A 22613-nucleotide genomic window follows, 5' to 3' on the forward strand; every position below is an offset into this window, starting at 1 on the left:
TCTATCTATCTATCTATCTATCTATCTATCTATCTATCTCTCTATCTCCTATCTATCTATCTCCTATCTATCTATCTATCTATCTATCTATCTATCTATCTATCTCCTATCTATCTATCTATCTATCTATCTCCTATCTATCTATCTATCTATCTATCTATCTATCATCTATCTATCTATCTATGTATCTTTCTATCTATCTATCTATCTATCTATCTATCTATCTATCTATCTATCTCCTATCTATCTATCTATCTATTTATCTATCTATGTATCTTTCTATCTATCTATCTATCTATCTATCGCTCTATCTCCTATCTATCTATCTATCTATCTATCTATCTCCTATCTATCTATCTATCTATCTATCTATCTATCTATCATCTATCTATCTATCTCTCTATCTATCTCCTATCTATCTATCTCCTATCTATCTATCTATCTATCTATCTATCTATCTATCTCTCTATCTCCTATCTATCTATCTATCTCCTATCTATCTATCTATCTATCTATCTATCTCCTATCTATCTATCTATCTATCTCCTATCTATCTATCTATCTATCTATCTATCTATCTATCTATCTATCTATCATCTATCTATCTATCTCTCTATCTATCTCCTATCTATCTATCTCCTATCTATCTATCTATCTATCTATCTATCTATGTATCTATCTATCTCCTATCTATCTATCTATCTATCTATCTATCTATCTATCTATCTATCTCCTATCTATCTATCTATCTATCTATCTATCTATCTCCTATCTATCTATCTATCTATCTATCTATCTATCTATCTCCTATCTATCTATCTATCTCCTATCTATCTATCTATCTATCTATCTATCTCCTATCTATCTATCTATCTATCTATCTATCTATCTATCTATCTATCTATCTATCTCCTATCTATCTATCTATCTCCTATCTATCTATCTATCTATCTATCTATCTATCTATCTATCTCCTATCTATCTATCTCCTATCTATCTCCTATCTATCTATCTATCTATCTATCTATCTATCTATCTCCTATCTATCTATCTATCTATCTATCTATCTATCTATCTATCTATTTATCATCTATCTATCTATCTATCTATCTATCTATCTCCTATCTATCGATCTATCTCCTATCTATCTATCTATCTATCTATCTCCTATCTATCTATCTATCTCCTATCTATCTATCTATCTATCTATCTATCTATCTATCATCTATCTATCATCTATCTATCTATCTATCTATCTATCTATCTATCTCCTATCTATCTATCTATCTATCTATCTATCTATCTATCTATCTATCTCCTATCTATCTATCTATCTATCTATCATCTATCTATCTATCTATCTATCTCCTATCTATCTATCTATCTATCTCCTATCTATCTATCTATCTATCTATCTATCTATCTATCTATCTATCTATCTCCTATCTACCTATCTATCTATCTATCTATCTATCTATCTATCTATCTATCTATCTATCTATCTATCTCCTATCTACCTATCTATCTATCTATCTCCTATCTATCTATCATCTATCTATCTATCTCCTATCTATCTATCTCCTATCTATCTATCTATCTATCTATCTATCTATCTATCTATCTATCTATCTATCCATCTCCTATCACACATTACTAGTGGCACGCGTTTTGTCTTGTGTAAGCAGTAGGTTTTATTTCAGCCATAGTTGAGCTTGTTCTGCAGACACTTTATCTAGAACATCTTTTCGGATAGTCGGAGGTAATTGATCTGCGCCGTTTCCATGGCGCCACCTGCTGTCCAGTGGTGGAATTACTGATAAGCGGATTTGGATGAAACCTTATTCCGGCGTCTCGGTGATATAAAATCTGCAAAGTAGAAGTGAGATATTATCAGCGAATCTCTATTAACATCACATAATGTGTAGAATGTTCAGGGTGGAGTGCGAGTGACCCGGGCCCCAGGTATTGTATCAGGGGCCCCTTATTGGTCACCTTTAATTTGCTTCTGTGCCGGCCCTTCCTTAAAGGGGCTCTATCATTGGGAGAAGTCATAGACCTGCCTAGCCTTGTGAGAGCAGAGGCTGCTGTGCTGATACCGCGTCTCCCTGCCCTCACATAGAGAATAGCAGACAGCGCTCACAGACACTTCCGGGGCACTGAGAAGGCTAATTAGCATATGGATAAAAACGGGCTCATTCATAAACTACTGAGGCAATTTACATACTAGAGGTAGGTGTGGAATAGCCTCTCTAAAGCCTATGCAAATATATGTTTAGCCAAAAGCGACTTTTCCCAATCAGTGCTGCACCTCCAATGAGGCGAGGTGAGGCGATGGTCCGAGGCGGTGCTCTGGAGGGCCGCAGCAGCCGACTTTTTTTCCTAAACTAGCACAGTAGAAAGGCTGCTCTGAAAACAACCGGAGCAGACCGTCTCCTGCACTGGTTCAGACCTCAGCGTCTCACTGTAGGCAGCGTCATCCTGCGCTGAGACACAGACGTCTTATTGCCAGGTGGAGAGGAGACGGCGGCAGCGGCGGCGGCGGCGAGGTCAGTAAGTAACATACCATTTTTGTTTGTGTAATAATAGGCCGTTACCTGCTGGAGTATGCCCAGTATCCCCAGCAGGTAGCGGCCTATTTACCAACCTCCCCGGACCTGCTCACTGCTGCCCCCGCTTCCCCTTCTACTATAGGCTGAGGGGGGCAGTAGTGAGCAGGCCCAGGCCGCAATCCCCAATTACCGCCATTATTATACTTGCGGGTCTGAAGAGACCTCTGAGTATAACAATAGTTCATGAGTGTGCAACTGTGGGGTATAACAGAGGTTTAAGGGTCCACTGTGGCCCCTCTCTACAACAGTGGCACAATAGACTGTGGGGCATAATATAGGCTGCAGGGGCCGCTGTGGGATATATATATATATATATATATATATATATATATATATATATATATATAGGGGTTGGGTGTGTGGAGAAGTGAGGAGTCAAAGATCAGAGTCAAGTCACAGATGGAAGACGTGCTGAAGGCAAGAGACAGGAAATGTGGGGAGACGTCTCCTGTGAGTATTACTGCATTGTATGTAATGTATTGTCACCGCCAACCCCCCGCTGTATGAGGCGGACGATCATAAGATGAACACCCCTTCCCCCGCTCCTTTTCATCGTCCGCCTCAGGCAGCAGAGAGGCCGGGTTCACCACTGTTCCCAATGACAGAGCCTCTTTAAAGGGGATGTCCAAAAACATAAAAAAAACTTTATTTACCTTTTGCCAGGGTGACGGCAGGTGTAATGGAGAGACGGGGGGGTGTAATGTAGAGACAGGGGGTGTAATGTAGAGACAGGGGGTGTAATGTAGAGACAGGGGGTGTAATGGAGAGACAGGGGGTGTAATGTAGAGACAGGGGGTGTAATGTAGAGAAGAGGGGTGTAATGGAGAGACGGGGGGTGTAATGGAGAGACAGGGGGGTGTAATGTAGAGACGGGGGGGTGTAATGTAGAGACAGGGGGTGTAATGTAGAGACAGGGGGTGTAATGTAGAGACAGGGGGTGTAATGTAGAGACAGGGGGTGTAATGTAGAGACGGGGGGGGTGTAATGTAGAGACGGGGGGGGTGTAATGTAGAGACAGGGGGTGTAATGTAGAGACAGGGGGTGTAATGTAGAGACGGGGGGGTGTAATGTAGAGACAGGGGGTGTAATGTAGAGACAGGGGGTGTAATGGAGAGACGGGGGGTGTAATGTAGAGACAGGGGGTGTAATGTAGAGACAGGGGGTGTAATGTAGAGACAGGGGGTGTAATGTAGAGACGGGGGGTAGTAATGTAGAGACGGGGGGTGTAATGTAGAGACGGGGGGTGTAATGTAGAGACAGGGGGTGTAATGTAGAGACAGGGGGTGTAATGTAGAGACAGGGGGTGTAATGTAGAGACGGGGGGGTGTAATGTAGAGACGGGGGGGGTGTAATGTAGAGACAGGGGGTGTAATGTAGAGACAGGGGGTGTAATGTAGAGACAGGGGGTGTAATGTAGAGACAGGGGGTGTAATGTAGAGACAGGGGGTGTAATGTAGAGACAGGGGGTGTAATGTAGAGACAGGGGGTGTAATGTAGAGACAGGGGGTGTAATGTAGAGACAGGGGGTGTAATGTAGAGACAGGGGGTGTAATGTAGAGACAGGGGGTGTAATGTAGAGACAGGGGGTGTAATGTAGAGACAGGGGGTGTAATGTAGAGACAGGGGGTGTAATGTAGAGACGGGGGGTGTAATGTAGAGACGGGGGGTGTAATGTAGAGACGGGGGGTGTAATGTAGAGACAGGGGGTGTAATGTAGAGACAGGGGGTGTAATGTAGAGACAGGGGGTGTAATGTAGAGACGGGGAATGTAATGTAGAGACAGACAGGGGGTGTAATGGAGAGACGGGGGGTGTAATGGAGAGACGGGGGGTGTAATGTAGAGACAGGGGGTGTAATGTAGAGACAGGGGGTGTAATGTAGAGACGGGGGGGTGTAATGTAGAGACAGGGGGTGTAATGTAGAGACAGGGGGTGTAATGTAGAGACGGGGGGGTGTAATGTAGAGACAGGGGGTGTAATGTAGAGACGGGGGGGTGTAATGTAGAGACAGGGGGTGTAATGTAGAGACGGGGGGGTGTAATGTAGAGACAGGGGGTGTAATGGAGAGACAGGGGGTGTAATGTAGAGACAGGGGGTGTAATGTAGAGACAGGGGGTGTAATGTAGAGACGGGGGGGTGTAATGTAGAGACGGGGGGGTGTAATGTAGAGACGGGGGGGTGTAATGTAGAGACAGGGGGTGTAATGTAGAGACAGGGGGTGTAATGTAGAGACAGGGGGTGTAATGTAGAGACAGGGGGTGTAATGGAGAGACGGGGGGTGTAATGTAGAGACGGGGGGTGTAATGTAGAGACAGGGGGTGTAATGTAGAGACGGGGGGTGTAATGTAGAGACAGGGGGTGTAATGTAGAGACAGGGGGTGTAATGTAGAGACGGGGGGGTGTAATGTAGAGACGGGGGGGTGTAATGTAGAGACAGGGGGTGTAATGTAGAGACAGGGGGTGTAATGTAGAGACAGGGGGTGTAATGTAGAGACGGGGGGTGTAATGTAGAGACAGGGGGTGTAATGTAGAGACGGGGGGTGTAATGTAGAGACGGGGGGTGTAATGTAGAGACAGGGGGTGTAATGGAGAGACGGGGGGTGTAATGTAGAGACGGGGGGGTGGATGCAGATCTCCAAGAAATCCTACAGACACTTAAACATGTAATGTATGGAGTCAACCAAGATGATAGAGGAGCAGCCTTCTACTGAGCGATCCTTAGGGACCCTTTAAAGAGATTCTGTCACCAGAACCAGCATATCACCCCAGCCCTGCAGATAGATAGGTTACTGTCACCAGAACCAGCATATCACCCCAGCCCTGCAGATAGATAGGTTACTGTCACCACAACCAGCATATCACCCCAGCCCTGCAGATAGATAGGTTACTGTCACCAGAACCAGCATATCACCCCAGCCCTGCAGATAGATAGGTTACTGTCACCAGGCCCAGCATATCACCCCAGCCCTGCAGATAGATAGGTTACTCTCACCAGACCCAGCATATCACCCCAGCCCTGCAGATAGATAGGTTACTGTCACCAGCCCCAGCACATCACCCCAGCCCTGCAGATAGATAGGTTACTGTCACCAGAACCAGCATATCACCCCAGCCGTACAGATAGATAGGTTACTGTCACCAGACCCAGCATGTCACCCCAGCCCTGCAGATAGATAGGTTAGTGTCACCAGACCCAGCATATCACCCCAGCCCTGCAGATAGATAGGTTACTGTCACCAGACCCAGCATGTCACCCCAGCCCTGCAGATAGATAGGTTACTGTCACCAGACCCAGCATATCACCCCAGCCCTGCAGATAGATAGGTTACTGTTACCAGACCCAGCATATCACCCCAGCCCTGCAGATAGATAGGTTACTGTCACCAGAACCAGCATATCACCCCAGCCCTGCAGATAGATAGGTTACTGTCACCAGACCCAGCATGTCACCCCAGCCCTGCAGATAGATAGGTTACTGTCACCAGACCCAGCACATCACCCCAGCCCTGCAGATAGATAGGTTACTGTCACCAGACCCAGCATATCACCCCAGCCCTGCAGATAGATAGGTTACTGTCACCAGTACCAGCATATCACCCCAGCCCTGCAGATAGATAGGTTACTGTCACCAGACCCAGCATATCACCCCAGCCCTGCAGATAGATAAGTTACTGTCACCAGAACCAGTATATCACCCCAGTACTACAGATAGATAGGTTACTGTCAACAGAACCATCATATCACCCCAGCCCTGCAGATAGATAGGTTACTGTCACCAGATCCAGCATATCACCCCAGCCCTGCAGATAGATAGGTTACTGTCACCAGATCCAGCATATCACCCCAGCCCTGCAGATAGATAGGTTACTGTCACCAGACCCAGCATATCACCCCAGCCCCGCAGATAGATAGGTTACTGTCACCAGACCCAGCATATCACCCCAGCCCTGCAGATAGATAGGTTACTGTCACCAGAACCAGCATATCACCCCAGCCCTGCAGATAGATAGGTTACTGTCACCAGAACCAGCACATCACCCCAGCCCTGCAGATAGATAGGTTACTGTCACCAGAACCAGCATATCACCCCAGCCCTGCAGATAGATAGGTTACTGTCACCAGACCCCGCATATCACCCCAGCCCTGCAGATAGATAGGTTACTGTCACCAGAACCAGCACATCACCCCAGCCCTGCAGATAGATAGGTTACTGTCACCAGAACCAGCACATCACCCCAGCCCTGCAGATAGATAGGTTACTCTCACCAGACCCAGCATATCACCCCAGCCCTGCAGGTAGATAGGTTACTGTTACTAGAACCAGCATATCACCCCAGCCCTGCAGGTAGATAGGTTACTGTCACCAGAACCAGCATATCACCCCAGCCCTGCAGATAGATAGGTTACTGTCACCAGACCCAGCATATCACCCCAGCCCTGCAGGTAGATAGGTTACTGTTACTAGAACCAGCATATCACCCCAGCCCTGCAGGTAGATAGGTTACTGTCACCAGAACCAGCATATCACCCCAGACCTGCAGATAGATAGGTTACTGTCACCAGAACCAGCATATCACCCCAGCCCTGCAGATAGATAGGTTACTGTCACCAGACCCAGCATATCACCCCAGCCCTGCAGATAGATAGGTTACTGTCACCAGAAACAGTATATCACCCCAGCCCTGCAGATAGATAGGTTACTGTCACCAGAACCAGCATATCACCCCAGCCCTGCAGATAGATAGGTTACTGTCACCAGACCCAGCATATCACCCCAGTCCTGCAGATAGATAGGTTACTGTCACCAGAACCAGCATATCACCCCAGCCCTCCAGATAGATAGGTTACTGTCACCAGACCCAGCATATCACCCCAGCCCTCCAGATAGATAGGTTACTGTCACCAGACCCAGCATATCACCCCAGTCCTGCAGATAGATAGGTTACTGTCACCAGAACCAGCATATCACCCCAGCCCTGCAGATAGATAGGTTACTGTCACCAGAACCAGCATATCCCCCCAGCCTGCAGATAGATAGGTTACTGTCAGCAGAACCAGTATGTCATCTTGAGACTGAAAATAGATAGTTTAGGTTCAACATTTACTTACAGAACGAGTATGCAGCAGAGAAGCCATCTGCCTGCACAGAGGAGTCACTGTGAAAATGGACCAATAGAGAATTGGTAGAAGACATGAAATCCAGCTTGGGAAGGTGACCGCATTTCTTGGCTTGTCTTTGACCATCACGAAGAAGAAAATAGTCATAAGAGCATCCTGGTGATGGTTCCAGATTGAACGGAGCCACATGGAGTTTGATCTGCAGAGATCACAGGGTTACCCCATACTCTTTGGTGTGCCGCTATCTCCTATCTATCTATCTATCTATCTATCTATCTATCTATCTATCTACAGTGTTGGCCAAAAGTATTGGCAGCCCTGCAATTCTGTCAGATAATACTCATTTTCTTCCAGAAAATGATTGCAATCACAAATTCTTTGGTATTATTATCTTCATTTAATTTGTCTTCAATGGAAAACCACAAAAAGAATTGTCAAAATTCTCTAATTTGTGTAATTAGCAGCACCTGTTACTTACCTGAGGCACCTAACAGGTGGTGGCAATAACTAAATCACACTTGCAGCCAGTTGAAATGGATTAAAGTTGACTCCACCTCTGTCCTGTGTCCTTGTGTGACCACATTGAGCATGGAGAAAAGAAAGAAGACCAAAGAACTGTCTGAGGACTTGAAAAGCAAAATTGTGAGGAAGCCTGAGCAATCTCAAGGCTACAAGTCCATCTCCAAAGCCCTGAATGTTCCTGTGTCTACCGTGCGCAGTGTCATCAAGAAGTGTAAAGCCCATGGCCCTGTGGCTAACCTCCCTAGATGTGGACGCAAAAGAAACATTGACCAGAGATTTCACCGCAAGATTGTGCGGATGGCGGATAAAGAACCTCGACTAACATCCAAACAAGTCCAAGCTGCCCTGCAGTCCGAGGGTACAACAGCGTCACCCCGTACTATCCAGTGTCAGCGTCTGAATGAGAAGGGACTGTATGGTAGGAGACAGGGGTGAAGCTTCCTTGTTCGCCGCCCGAGGCGGACGACAGAAAGCTGCCTTCCCCCCGGGAGGAGGGGTCGGAGCGGAGGGGGCGTGGCGGAGCAAAGGGGGTGGCGTTCGCAGGCAGGGAGAGGACCTGCTTTCTGCCTTAGCGTGAGGGGAGGCCGCTGGAGCAGCGCAGCTCCAGCGGCCTCCCCAATCCACCGCTCGGTGCTAAGCCAGTCCAGGACAGATTGTCCTGGACTGGCTTAGGTATGCAAAAATGCCGCCCTCCCTGGGGCCCTGGTATAGCGCTGCCTGAAGTGGTCGATTCAGGTCACCTCATGGGAGGTGTGGCGCTGGTAGGAGACCCAGGAAGACCCCACTTCTTACCTAGAGACAGAAGCCAGGCAGGAGTTTGCCAAAACTTACCTGAGAAAGCCAAAACCATTCTGGAAGAATGTTCTCTGGTCAGATGAGACAAAAGTAGGAAAAGGCCTCAACATAGAGTTTACAGGAAAAAAGAGAAGAAGACGCCCCCTACAGTCAGACATGGCGGAGGTCCCTGATGGTTTGGGGTTGCTTTGCTGCCTCTGGCACTGGACTGCTTGACCGTGTGCTTGGCATTATGAAGTCTGAAGACGACCAACACATTGTGCAGCATCATGTAGGGCCCAGTGTGAGAAAGCTGGGTCTCCCTCAGAGGTCAGGGCTCTTCCAGCAGGACAAGGACCCAAAACACACTTCAGGTCAGCACTAGAAAATGGTGGTGAGAGAAAGCCCTGGAGACTTGTAAAGTGGCAGCAATGAGTCCAGCCCTGAATCCCATAGAACACCTGTGGGGGGGGGGGGAGATCTCTTGGTGGCAGTTTGGAGAAGGCCCCCTTCACATCTCAGGGGGGACCGCGAGCAGTTTGCCAAAGAAGAAGGGTCTAAGATTCCAGCAGAGCCTTGTAAGAAACTCATAGCTGGTTAGCGGAAGCGGTTGTGCGCAGTTATTGTGTCTAAAGGTTGTGCTACCAAGTATTAGGCTGAGGGCGCCAATACTTCTGTCCGCACCAGTTTTGGAGTTTTGTGTAAAATGATCAATGATGGGACTTTATTTTCATTTTCTTTTGTGTTTTTTCATTGCAAGCAAAATAACTGAAGATATTACCAAAGAGTTTGTGCTTGTAATCATTATCTGGGGACAGCGAGGATTATCTGACAGGACTGCAGGGGGCGATACTTATACTGTATATACCCTGTGTCACTTATATACTATATAAGAGTCTGTGCTGTGTAATCATTATCTGGGGGACAGCGAGGATTATCTGACAGGACTGCAGGGGGCGATACTTATACTGTATATACCCTGTGTCACTTATATACTATATAAGAGTCTGTGCTGTGTAATCATTATCTGGGGGACACCGAGGATTATCTGACAGGACTGCAGGGGGCGATACTTATACTGTATATACCCTGTGTCACTTATATACTATATAAGAGTTTGTGCTGTGTAATCATTATCTGGGGACAGCGAGGATTATCTGACAGGACTGCAGGGGGCGATACTTATACTGTATATACCCTGTGTCACTTATATACTATATAAGAGTCTGTGCTGTGTAATCATTATCTGGGGGACAGCGAGGATCATCTGACAGGACTGCAGGGGGCGATACTTATACTGTATATACCCTGTCACTTATATACTATATAAGAGTCTGTGCTGTGTAATCATTATCTGGGGACAGCGAGGATTATCTGACAGGACTGCAGGGGGCGATACTTATACTGTATATACCCTGTGTCACTTATATACTATATAAGAGTTTGTGCTGTGTAATCATTATCTGGGGGACAGCGAGGATTATCTGACAGAACTGCAGGGGGCGATACTTGTACTGTATATACCCTGTGTCACTTATATACTATATAAGAGTCTGTGCTGTGTAATCATTATCTGGGGACAGCGAGGATTATCTGACAGGACTGCAGGGGGCGATACTTATACTGTATATACCCTGTGTCACTTATATACCATATAAGAGTCTGTGCTGTGTAATCATTATCTGGAGACACCGAGGATTATCTGACAGGTCTGTAGGGGGCGATACTTATACTGTATATACCCTGTGTCACTTATATACTATATAAGAGCCTGTGCTGTGTAATCATTATCTGGGGGACAGCGAGGATTATCTGACAGGACTGCAGGGGGCGATACTTATACTGTATATACCCTGTGTCACTTATATACTATATAAGAGTCTGTGCTGTGTAATCATTATCTGGGGACAGCGAGGATTATCTGACAGGACTGCAGGGGGCGATACTTATACTGTATATACCCTGTGTCACTTATATACTATATAAGAGTTTGTGCTGTGTAATCATTATCTGGGGGACAGCGAGGATCATCTGACAGGACTGCAGAGGGCGATACTTATACTGTATGTACCCTGTGTCACTTATATACTATATAAGAGTCTGTGCTGTGTAATCATTATCTGGGGACAGCGAGGATTATCTGACAGGACTGCAGGGGGCGATACTTATACTGTATATACCCTGTGTCACTTATATACTATATAAGAGTCTGTGCTGTGTAATCATTATCTGGGGACAGCGAGGATTATCTGACAGGACTGCAGGGGGCGATACTTATACTGTATATACCCTGTGTCACTTATATACTATATAAGAGTCTGTGCTGTGTAATCATTATCTGGAGACACCGAGGATTATCTGACAGGTCTGCAGGGGGCAATACTTATACTGTATATACCCTGTGTCACTTATATACTATATAAGAGCCTGTGCTGTGTAAGCATTATCTGGAGACACCGAGGATTATCTGACAGGACTGCAGGGGGCGATACTTATACTGTATATACCCTGTGTCACTTATATACTATATAAGAGTCTGTGCTGTGTAATCATTATCTGGGGGACAGCGAGGATTATCTGACAGGACTGCAGGGGGCGATACTTATACTGTATATACCCTGTGTCACTTATATACTATATAAGAGTCTGTGCTGTGTAATCATTATCTGGGGGACAGCGAGGATTATCTGACAGGACTGCAGGGAGCGATACTTATACTGTATATACCCTGTGTCACTTATATACTATATAAGAGTCTGTGCTGTGTAATCATTATCTGGGGACACCGAGGATTATCTGACAGGACTGCAGGGGTCGATACTTATACTGTATATACCCTGTGTCACTTATATACTATATAAGAGTCTGTGCAGTGTAATCATTATCTGGGGGACACCGAGGATTATCTGACAGGACTGCAGGGGGCGATACTTATACTGTATATACCCTGTGTCACTTATATACTATATAAGAGTCTGTGCTGTGTAATCATTATCTGGGGGACAGCGAGGATTATCTGACAGGACTGCAGGGGGCGATACTTATACTGTATATACCCTGTGTCACTTATATACTATATAAGAGTCTGTGCTGTGTAATCATTATCTGGGGGACAGCGAGGATTATCTGACGGGACTGCAGGGGGCGATACTTATACTGTATATACCCTGTGTCACTTATATACTATATAAGAGTCTGTGCTGTGTAATCATTATCTGGAGACACCGAGGATTATCTGACAGGACTGCAGGGGGCGATACTTATACTGTATATACCCTGTGTCACTTATATACTATATAAGAGTTTGTGCTGTGTAATCATTATCTGGGGGACACCGGGGATGATCTGACAGGACTGCAGGGGGCAATACTTATACTGTATATACCCTGTGTCATTTATATACTATATAAGAGCCTGTGCTGTGTAATCATTATCTGGGGACACCGAGGATTATCTGACAGGACTGCAGGGGTCGATACTTATATTGTATATACCCTGTGTCACTTATATACTATATAAGAGTTTGTGCTGTGTAATCATTATCTGGGGGACAGCGAGGATTATCTGACAGAACTGCAGGGGGCGATACTTATACTGTATATACCCTGTGTCACTTATATACTATATAAGAGTCTGTGCTGTGTAATCATTATCTGGGGGACAGCGAGGATTATCTGATAGGACTGCAGGGGGCGATACTTATACTGTATATAACCTGTGTCACTTATATACTATATAAGAGTCTGTGCTGTGTAATCATTATCTGGGGGACAGCGAGGATTATCTGATAGGACTGCAGGGGGCGATACTTATACTGTATATACCCTGTGTCACTTATATACTATATAAGAGTTTGTGCTGTGTAATCATTATCTGGGGGACAGCGAGGATTATCTGACAGGTCTGCAGGGGGCAATACTTATACTGTATATACCCTGTGTCACTTATATACTATATAAGAGTCTGTGCTGTGTAATCATTATCTGGGGGACAGCGAGGATTATCTGACAGGACTGCAGGGGGTGATACTTATACTGTATATACCCTGTGTCACTTATATACTATATAAGAGTCTGTGCTGTGTAATCATTATCTGGGGACACCGAGGATTATCTGACAGGACTGCAGGGGGCGATACTTATACTGTATATACCCTGTGTCACTTATATACTATATAAGAGTCTGTGCTGTGTAATCATTATCTGGGGGACAGCGAGGATTATCTGACAGGTCTGCAGGGGGCAATACTTATACTGTATATACCCTGTGTCACTTATATACTATATAAGAGTCTGTGCTGTGTAATCATTATCTGGAGACACCGAGGATTATCTGACAGGACTGCAGGGGGCGATACTTATACTGTATATACCCTGTGTCACTTATATACTATATAAGAGTCTGTGCTGTGTAATCATTATCTGGGGGACACCGAGGATTATCTGACAGGACTGCAGGGGGCGATACTTATACTGTATATACCCTGTGTCACTTATATACTATATAAGAGTCTGTGCTGTGTAATCATTATCTGGGGGACAGCGAGGATTATCTGACAGGACTGCAGGGGGCGATACTTATACTGTATATACCCTGTGTCACTTATATACTATATAAGAGTCTGTGCTGTGTAATCATTATCTGGGGGACAGCGAGGATTATCTGACAGGACTGCAAGGGGCGATACTTATACTGTATATACCCTGTGTCACTTATATACTATATAAGAGCCTGTGCTGTGTAATCATTATCTGGGGGACACCGGGGATTATCTGACAGGACTGCAGGGGGCGATACTTATACTGTATATACCCTGTGTCACTTAGATACTATATAAGAGCCTGTGCTGTGTAATCATTATCTGGGGGACAGCAAGGATTATCTGACAGGACTGCAGGGGGCGATACTTATACTGTATATACCCTGTGTCACTTATATACTATATAAGAGTCTGTGCTGTGTAATCATTATCTGGGGGACAGCGAGGATTATCTGACAGGACTGCAGGGGGCGATACTTATACTGTATATACCCTGTGTCACTTATATACTATATAAGAGTCTGTGCTGTGTAATCATTATCTGGGGGACAGCGAGGATTATCTGATAGGACTGCAGGGGGCGATACTTATACTGTATATACCCTGTGTCACTTATATACTATATAAGAGTTTGTGCTGTGTAATCATTATCTGGGGGACAGCGAGGATTATCTGACAGGACTGCAGGGGGCGATACTTATACTGTATATACCCTGTGTCTCTTATATACTATATAAGAGTCTGTGCTGTGTAATCATTATCTGGGGGACAGCGAGGATTATCTGACAGGACTGCAGGGGGCGATACTTATACTGTATATACCCTGTGTCACTTATATACTATATAAGAGTCTGTGCTGTGTAATCATTATCTGGGGGACAGCGAGGATTATCTGACAGAACTGCAGGGGGCGATACTTATACTGTATATACCCTGTGTCACTTATATACTATATAAGAGTCTGTGCTGTGTAATCATTATCTGGGGGACTGCGAGGATTATCTGACAGGACTGCAGGGGGCGATACTTATACTGTATATACCCTGTGTCACTTATATACTATATAAGAGTCTGTGCTTGTAATCATTATCTGGGGGACAGCGAGGATTATCTGACAGGACTGCAGGGGACGATACTTATACTGTATATACCCTGTGTCACTTATATACTATATAAGAGTCTGTGCTGTGTAATCATTATCTGGGGACAGCGAGGATTATCTGACAGGACTGCAGGGGGCGATACTTATACTGTATATACCCTGTGTCACTTATATACTATATAAGAGCCTGTGCTGTGTAATCATTATCTGGGGACACTGAGGATTATCTGACAGGACTGCAGGGGGCGATACTTATACTGTATATACCCTGTGTCACTTATATACTATATAAGAGTCTGTGCTGTGTAATCATTATCTGGGGGACACCGAGGATTATCTGACAGGACTGCAGGGGGCGATACTTATACTGTATATACCCTGTGTCACTTATATACTATATAAGAGTTTGTGCTGTGTAATCATTATCTGGGGGACAGCGAGGATTATCTGACAGGACTGCAGGGGGCGATACTTATACTGTATATACCCTGTGTCACTTATATACTATATAAGAGTTTGTGCTGTGTAATCATTATCTGGGGGACAGCGAGGATTATGTGACAGGACTGCAGGGGGCGATACTTATACTGTATATACCCTGTGTCACTTATATACTATATAAGAGTCTGTGCTGTGTAATCATTATCTGGGGACAGCGAGGATTATCTGACAGGACTGCAGGGGGCGATACTTATACTGTATATACCCTGTGTCACTTATATACTATATAAGAGTCTGTGCTGTGTAATCATTATCTGGGGGACAGCGAGGATTATCTGACAGGACTGCAGGGGGCGATACTTATACTGTATATACCCTGTGTCACTTATATACTATATAAGAGTTTGTGCTGTGTAATCATTATCTGGGGGACAGCGAGGATTATCTGACAGGACTGCAGGGGGCGATACTTATACTGTATATACCCTGTGTCACTTATATACTATATAAGAGTCTGTGCTGTGTAATCATTATCTGGGGGACAGCGAGGATTATCTGACAGGACTGCAGGGGGCGATACTTATACTGTATATACCCTGTGTCACTTATATACTATATAAGAGTCTGTGCTGTGTAATCATTATCTGGGGGACAGCGAGGATTATCTGACAGAACTGCAGGGGGCGATACTTATACTGTATATACCCTGTGTCACTTATATACTATATAAGAGTCTGTGCTGTGTAATCATTATCTGGGGACACCGAGGATTATCTGACAGGACTGCAGGGGGCGATACTTATACTGTATATACCCTGTGTCACTTATATACTATATAAGAGTCTGTGCTGTGTAATCATTATCTGGGGACAGCGAGGATTATCTGACAGGACTGCAGGGGGCGATACTTATACTGTATATACCCTGTGTCACTTATATACTATATAAGAGTCTGTGCTGTGTAATCATTATCTGGGGGACAGCGAGGATTATCTGACAGGACTGCAGGGGGCAATACTTTTGGCCAACACTCTATCTATCTATCTATCTATCTATCTCCTATCTATCTATCTATCTATCTATCTCCTATCTATCTCTCTATCTATCTCCTATCTATCTATCTATCTATCTATCTATCTCCTATCTATCTATCTCCTATCTATCTATCTATCTATCTATCTATCTCCTATCTATCTATCTATCTATCTATCTATCTATCTATCTCCTATCTATCTATCTATCTATCTATCTATCTATCTCCTATCTATCTATCTATCTATCTATCTATCTATCTATCTCCTATCTATCTATCTATCTATCTATCTCCTATCTATCTATCTATCTATCTATCTATCTATCTATCTATCTCCTATCTATCTATCTATCTATCTATCTATCTATCTCCTATCTATCTATCTATCTATCTATCTATCTATCTATCTATCTCCTATCTATCTATCTATCTATCTATCTATCTATCTCCTATCTATCTATCTATCTATCTATCTATCTATCTATCTATCTATCTCCTATCTATCTATCTATCTATCTCCTATCTATCTATCTATCTATCTATCTATCTCCTATCTATCTATCTATCTATCTATCTATCTATCTATCTATCTCCTATCTATCTATCTATCTATCTATCTATCTCCTATCTATCTATCTATATATCTATCTATCTATCTATCTATCTATCTCCTATCTATCTATCTATCTATCTATCTATCTATCTATCTATCTCCTATCTATCTATCTATCTATCTATCTATCTATCTCCTATCTATCTATCTATCTATCTATCTATCTATCTATCTATCTATCTATCTATCTATCATCTATCTATCTATCTATCTATCATCTATCTATCTATCTATCTATCTCCTATCTATCTATCTATCTATCTATCTATCTATCTCCTATCTATCTATCTATCTATCTATCTATCTATCTATCTATCTCCTATCTATCTATCTATCTATCTATCTATCTATCTATCTATCTATCTATCTCCTATCTATCTATCTATCTATCTATCTATCTATCTATCTATCTCCTATCTATCTATCTCCTATCTATCTATCTATCTATCTATCTATCTATCTATCTATCTCCTATCTATCTATCTATCTATCTATCTCCTATCTATCTATCTATCTATCTATCTATCTATCTATCACCTATCTATCTATCTATCTATCTATCTATCTATCTATCTATCTATCTGGCAGAAGTTACTACACCCCCCTGGTGACCCTCATGTTCACAGAACCTCCCTCTTGCCACTTACCTTGTACCCAGCGGGGGCAGAAAGGACCCAGACACAGTTCATTGAATTGGGATATTTAGAGGGAAAATGTGGAGTTGAAAAATTCCCAGCTGTTCTGCTGAAGGTTCCTCCGCACTTTACTGTAATAGAAGACATCAGGGGTGTAACTAGCAGAGACTGCGCCCCCTAGCAATCTTTGATATAGTCCCGTCCCCCCCCCACAGTATACTGACCCTGGACAGCATCAGACAAGGGACCTCCAGGAGGCGGCGGTGGCCCTGGGCAGGATGAGGGCTCAATAACTAGAGGCCGCTATCTACTGGTGTAATCCAGAAGGGACTGGGCCCCTTATAGCCGCTGCGATGGCCGATGTCACATGGATATGGAGGAACCCATTAATGGAAGCCATAAAATACAGAAGCAGCCCTATAGACATTATAGCACTATGGGCGTGGATCTGTAGGGGTCTCCAGATGAGCACTAGGGGAACATGAAATGGCACCACACCTTGCATTGCCCAATTAAAGTGCCACACCACTGCACCCTAAGGGCTCATTCACACTACGTATACGGCAGCTTATTCTGAACGTAAGGCCGGGTTCACACGGAGTATTCTGGCTCATCATTTGGTACGTAGATGCCACGGCAGGATTTGCGGGCCATATACGCTCCCATTGTTTTCAATGGGAGCCGGTACCGTACACGCGGTGCTATTTTGCAGCCGTGATTTTGCTGCGGCCGAAAAATAGGTACCGGCTCCATTTGAAAACAATGGGAGCGTATACGGCCCGCAAAAGATCCCGCAGCGTGTACGTACCAAATGACGAGCCACAATACTCCATGTGAACCCGGCCTAAAACACGTTCAGAATCAGCGGCGTATGAAGCAGTTCCATTCATTTCTATGGGAGCCGGGATACGAGCGCTCCCCTTAGAAATGAATGGGCTGCTCCTTTCACCACGAGCGCTCCCCATAGAAATGAATGGGCTGCTCCTTTCACTACGAGCGCTCCCCATAGAAATGAATGGGCTGCTCCTTTCACTACGAGCGCTCCCCATAGAAGTGAATGGGCTGCTCCTTTCACTACGAGCGCTCCCCTTAGAAATGAATGGGCTGCTCCTTTCACTACGAGCGCTCCCCATAGAAATGAATGGGCTGCTCCTTTCACTATGAGCGCTCCCCTTAGAAATGAATGGGCTGCTCCTTTCACTACGAGCGCTCCCCTTAGAAATGAATGGGCTGCTCCTTTCACTACGAGCGCTCCCCTTAGAAATGAATGGGCTGCTCCTTTCACTACGAGCGCTCCCCTTAGAAATGAATGGGCTGCTCCTTTCACTACGAGCGCTCCCCTTAGAAATGAATGGGCTGCTCCTTTCACTACGAGCGCTCCCCATAGAAATGAATGGGCTGCTCCTTTCACTACGAGCACTCCCCATAGAAATGAATGGGCTGCTCCTTTCACTACGAGCGCTCCCCATAGAAATGAATGGGCTGCTCCTTTCACTACGAGCGCTCCCCATAGAAATGAATGGGCTGCTGCTTTCACTACGAGCGCTCCCCATAGAAATGAATGGGCTGCTCCTTTCACTACGAGCGCTCCCCATAGAAATGAATGGGCTGCTCCTTTCACTACGAGCGCTCCCCATAGAAATGAATGGGCTGCTCCTTTCACTACGAGCGCTCCCCATAGAAATGAATGGGCTGCTCCTTTCACTACGAGCGCTCCCCATAGAAGTGAATGGGCTGCTCCTTTCACTACGAGCGCTCCCCATAGAAGTGAATGGGCTGCTCCTTTCACTACGAGCGCTCCCCATAGAAGTGAATGGGCTGCTCCTTTCACTACGAGCGCTCCCCATAGAAGTGAATGGGCTGCTCCTTTCACTACGAGCGCTCCCCATAGAAATGAATGGGCTGCTCCTTTCACTACGAGCGCTCCCCATAGAAGTGAATGGGCTGCTCCTTTCACTACGAGCGCTCCCCATAGAAATGAATGGGCTGCTCCTTTCACTACGAGCGCTCCCCATAGAAATGAATGGGCTGCTCCTTTCACTACGAGCGCTCCCCATAGAAATGAATGGGCTGCTCCTTTCACTACGAGCGCTCCCCATAGAAATGAATGGGCTGCTCCTTTGACTACGAGCGCTCCCCATTGAAATGAATGGGCTGCTCCTTTCACTACGAGCGCTCCCCATAGAAATGAATGGGCTGCTCCTTTCACCACGAGCGCTCCCCATAGAAATGAATGGGCTGCTCCTTTCACTACGAGCGCTCCCCATAGAAATGAATGGGCTGCTCCTTTCACTACGAGCGCTCCCCATAGAAATGAATGGGCTGCTCCTTTCACCACGAGCGCTCCCCATAGAAATGAATGGGCTGCTCCTTTCACTACGAGCGCTCCCCATAGAAATGAATGGGCTGCTCCTTTCACTACGAGCGCTCCCCATAGAAATGAATGGGCTGCTCCTTTCACTACGAGCGCTCCCCATAGAAATGAATGGGCTGCTCCTTTCACTACGAGCGCTCCCCATAGAAATGAATGGGCTGCTCCTTTCACTACGAGCGCTCCCCATAGAAATGAATGGGCTGCTCCTTTCACTACGAGCGCTCCCCATAGAAGTGAATGGGCTGCTCCTTTCACTACGAGCGCTCCCCATAGAAGTGAATGGGCTGCTCCTTTCACTACGAGCGCTCCCCATAGAAATGAATGGGCTGCTCCTTTCACTACGAGCGCTCCCCATAGAAATGAATGGGCTGCTCCTTTCACTACGAGCACTCCCCATAGAAATGAATGGGCTGCTCCTTTCACCACGAGCGCTCCCCACAGAAGTGAATGGGCTGCTCCTTTCACTACGAGCGCTCCCCATAGAAATGAATGGGCTGCTCCTTTCACTACGAGCGCTCCCCATAGAAATGAATGGGCTGCTCCTTTCACCACGAGCGCTCCCCATAGAAATGAATGGGCTGCTCCTTTCACCACGAGCGCTCCCCATAGAAATGAATGGGCTGCTCCTTTGACTACGAGCGCTCCCCATTGAAATGAATGGGCTGCTCCTTTCACTACGAGCGCTCCCCATAGAAATGAATGGGCTGCTCCTTTCACCACGAGCGCTCCCCATAGAAATTAATGGGCTGCTCCTTTCACTACGAGCGCTCCCCATAGAAGTGAATGGGCTGCTCCTTTCACTACGAGCGCTCCCCATAGAAATGAATGGGCTGCTCCTTTCACTACGAGCGCTCCCCATAGAAATGAATGGGCTGCTCCTTTCACTACGAGCGCTCCCCATTGAAGTGAATGGGCTGCTCCTTTCACTACGAGCGCTCCCCATAGAAATGAATGGGCTGCTCCTTTCACTACGAGCGCTCCCCATAGAAATGAATGGGCTGCTCCTTTCACTACGAGCGCTCCCCATAGAAATGAATGGGCTGCTCCTTTCACCACGAGCGCTCCCCATAGAAATGAATGGGCTGCTCCTTTCACTACGAGCGCTCCCCATAGAAATGAATGGGCTGCTCCTTTCACTACGAGCGCTCCCCATAGAAATGAATGGGCTGCTCCTTTCACTACGAGCGCTCCCCATAGAAATGAATGGGCTGCTCCTTTCACTACGAGCGCTCCCCATAGAAATGAATGGGCTGCTCCTTTCACTACGAGCGCTCCCCATAGAAATGAATGGGCTGCTCCTTTCACTACGAGCGCTCCCCATAGAAGTGAATGGGCTGCTCCTTTCACTACGAGCGCTCCCCATAGAAATGAATGGGCTGCTCCTTTCACTACGAGCGCTCCCCATAGAAATGAATGGGCTGCTCCTTTCACTACGAGCGCTCCCCATAGAAATGAATGGGCTGCTCCTTTCACTACGAGCGCTCCCCATAGAAATGAATGGGCTGCTCCTTTCACCACGAGCGCTCCCCATAGAAGTGAATGGGCTGCTCCTTTCACCACGAGCGCTCCCCATAGAAATGAATGGGCTGCTCCTTTCACCACGAGCGCTCCCCATAGAAATGAATGGGCTGCTCCTTTCACTACGAGCGCTCCCCATAGAAGTGAATGGGCTGCTCCTTTCACTACGAGCGCTCCCCATAGAAATGAATGGGCTGCTCCTTTCACTACGAGCGCTCCCCATAGAAATGAATGGGCTGCTCCTTTCACTACGAGCGCTCCCCATAGAAATGAATGGGCTGCTCCTTTCACCACGAGCGCTCCCCATAGAAGTGAATGGGCTGCTCCTTTCACTACGAGCGCTCCCCATAGAAATGAATGGGCTGCTCCTTTCACCACGAGCACTCCCCATAAAAATGAATGGGCTGCTCCTTTCACTACGAGCGCTCCCCATAGAAATGAATGGGCTGCTCCTTTCACTACGAGCGCTCCCCATAGAAATGAATGGGCTGCTCCTTTCACTACGAGCGCTCCCCATAGAAATGAATGGGCTGCTCCTTTGACTACTAGCACTCCCCATAGAAATGAATGGGCTGCTCCTTTCACTACGAGCGCTCCCCATAGAAATGAATGGGCTGCTCCTTTCACCACGAGCGCTCCCCATAGAAATGAATGGTCTGCTCCTTTCACTACGAGCGCTCCCCATAGAAATGAATGGGCTGCTCCTTTCACCACGAGCGCTCTCCATAGAAATGAATGGGCTGCTCCTTTCACCACGAGCGCTCCCCATAGAAGTGAATGGGCTGCTCCTTTCACTACGAGCGCTCCCCATAGAAATGAATGGGCTGCTCCTTTCACTACGAGCGCTCCCCATAGAAATGAATGGGCTGCTCCTTTCACTACGAGCGCTCCCCATAGAAGTGAATGGGCTGCTCCTTTCACTACGAGCGCTCCCCATAGAAATGAATGGGCTGCTCCTTTCACCACGAGCGCTCCCCATAGAAGTGAATGGGCTGCTCCTTTCACTACGAGCGCTCCCCATAGAAGTGAATGGGCTGCTCCTTTCACTACGAGCGCTCCCCATAGAAATGAATGGGCTGCTCCTTTCACTACGAGCACTCCCCATAGAAATGAATGGGCTGCTCCTTTCACCACGAGCGCTCCCCATAGAAATGAATGGGCTGCTCCTTTGACTACGAGCGCTCCCCATAGAAATGAATGGGCTGCTCCTTTCACTACGAGCGCTCCCCATAGAAATGAATGGGCTGCTCCTTTCACTACGAGCACTCCCCATAGAAATGAATGGGCTGCTCCTTTCACTACGAGCACTCCCCATAGAAATGAATGGGCTGCTCC

General features: G+C 46.0%; 1 protein-coding gene across 2 annotated transcripts in view; it reads right to left on the bottom strand.

Annotated features, from left to right (window-relative positions):
* Window positions 1-1713: 1713 nt before the first annotated feature.
* LOC142214388 (embryonic protein UVS.2-like) overlaps window positions 1714-22613 on the bottom strand; it is a 54179-nt gene continuing 33279 nt past the window's right edge. For both annotated transcript variants that reach the window (XM_075283332.1, XM_075283331.1), the window contains 3 exons: window positions 17399-17517; window positions 7718-7925; window positions 1714-1866 (listed from right to left, as the gene is read on the bottom strand). In XM_075283332.1, the coding sequence (XP_075139433.1) occupies window positions 1811-1866; window positions 7718-7925; window positions 17399-17517 (383 nt within the window). In that variant the 3' untranslated portion in view covers window positions 1714-1810. The remainder of the gene's footprint in view (window positions 1867-7717; window positions 7926-17398; window positions 17518-22613) is intronic.

The sequence above is a fragment of the Leptodactylus fuscus genome, chromosome 7 (genome assembly GCF_031893055.1).
Source record: "Leptodactylus fuscus isolate aLepFus1 chromosome 7, aLepFus1.hap2, whole genome shotgun sequence".
Classification (NCBI taxonomy): domain Eukaryota; kingdom Metazoa; phylum Chordata; class Amphibia; order Anura; family Leptodactylidae; genus Leptodactylus; species Leptodactylus fuscus.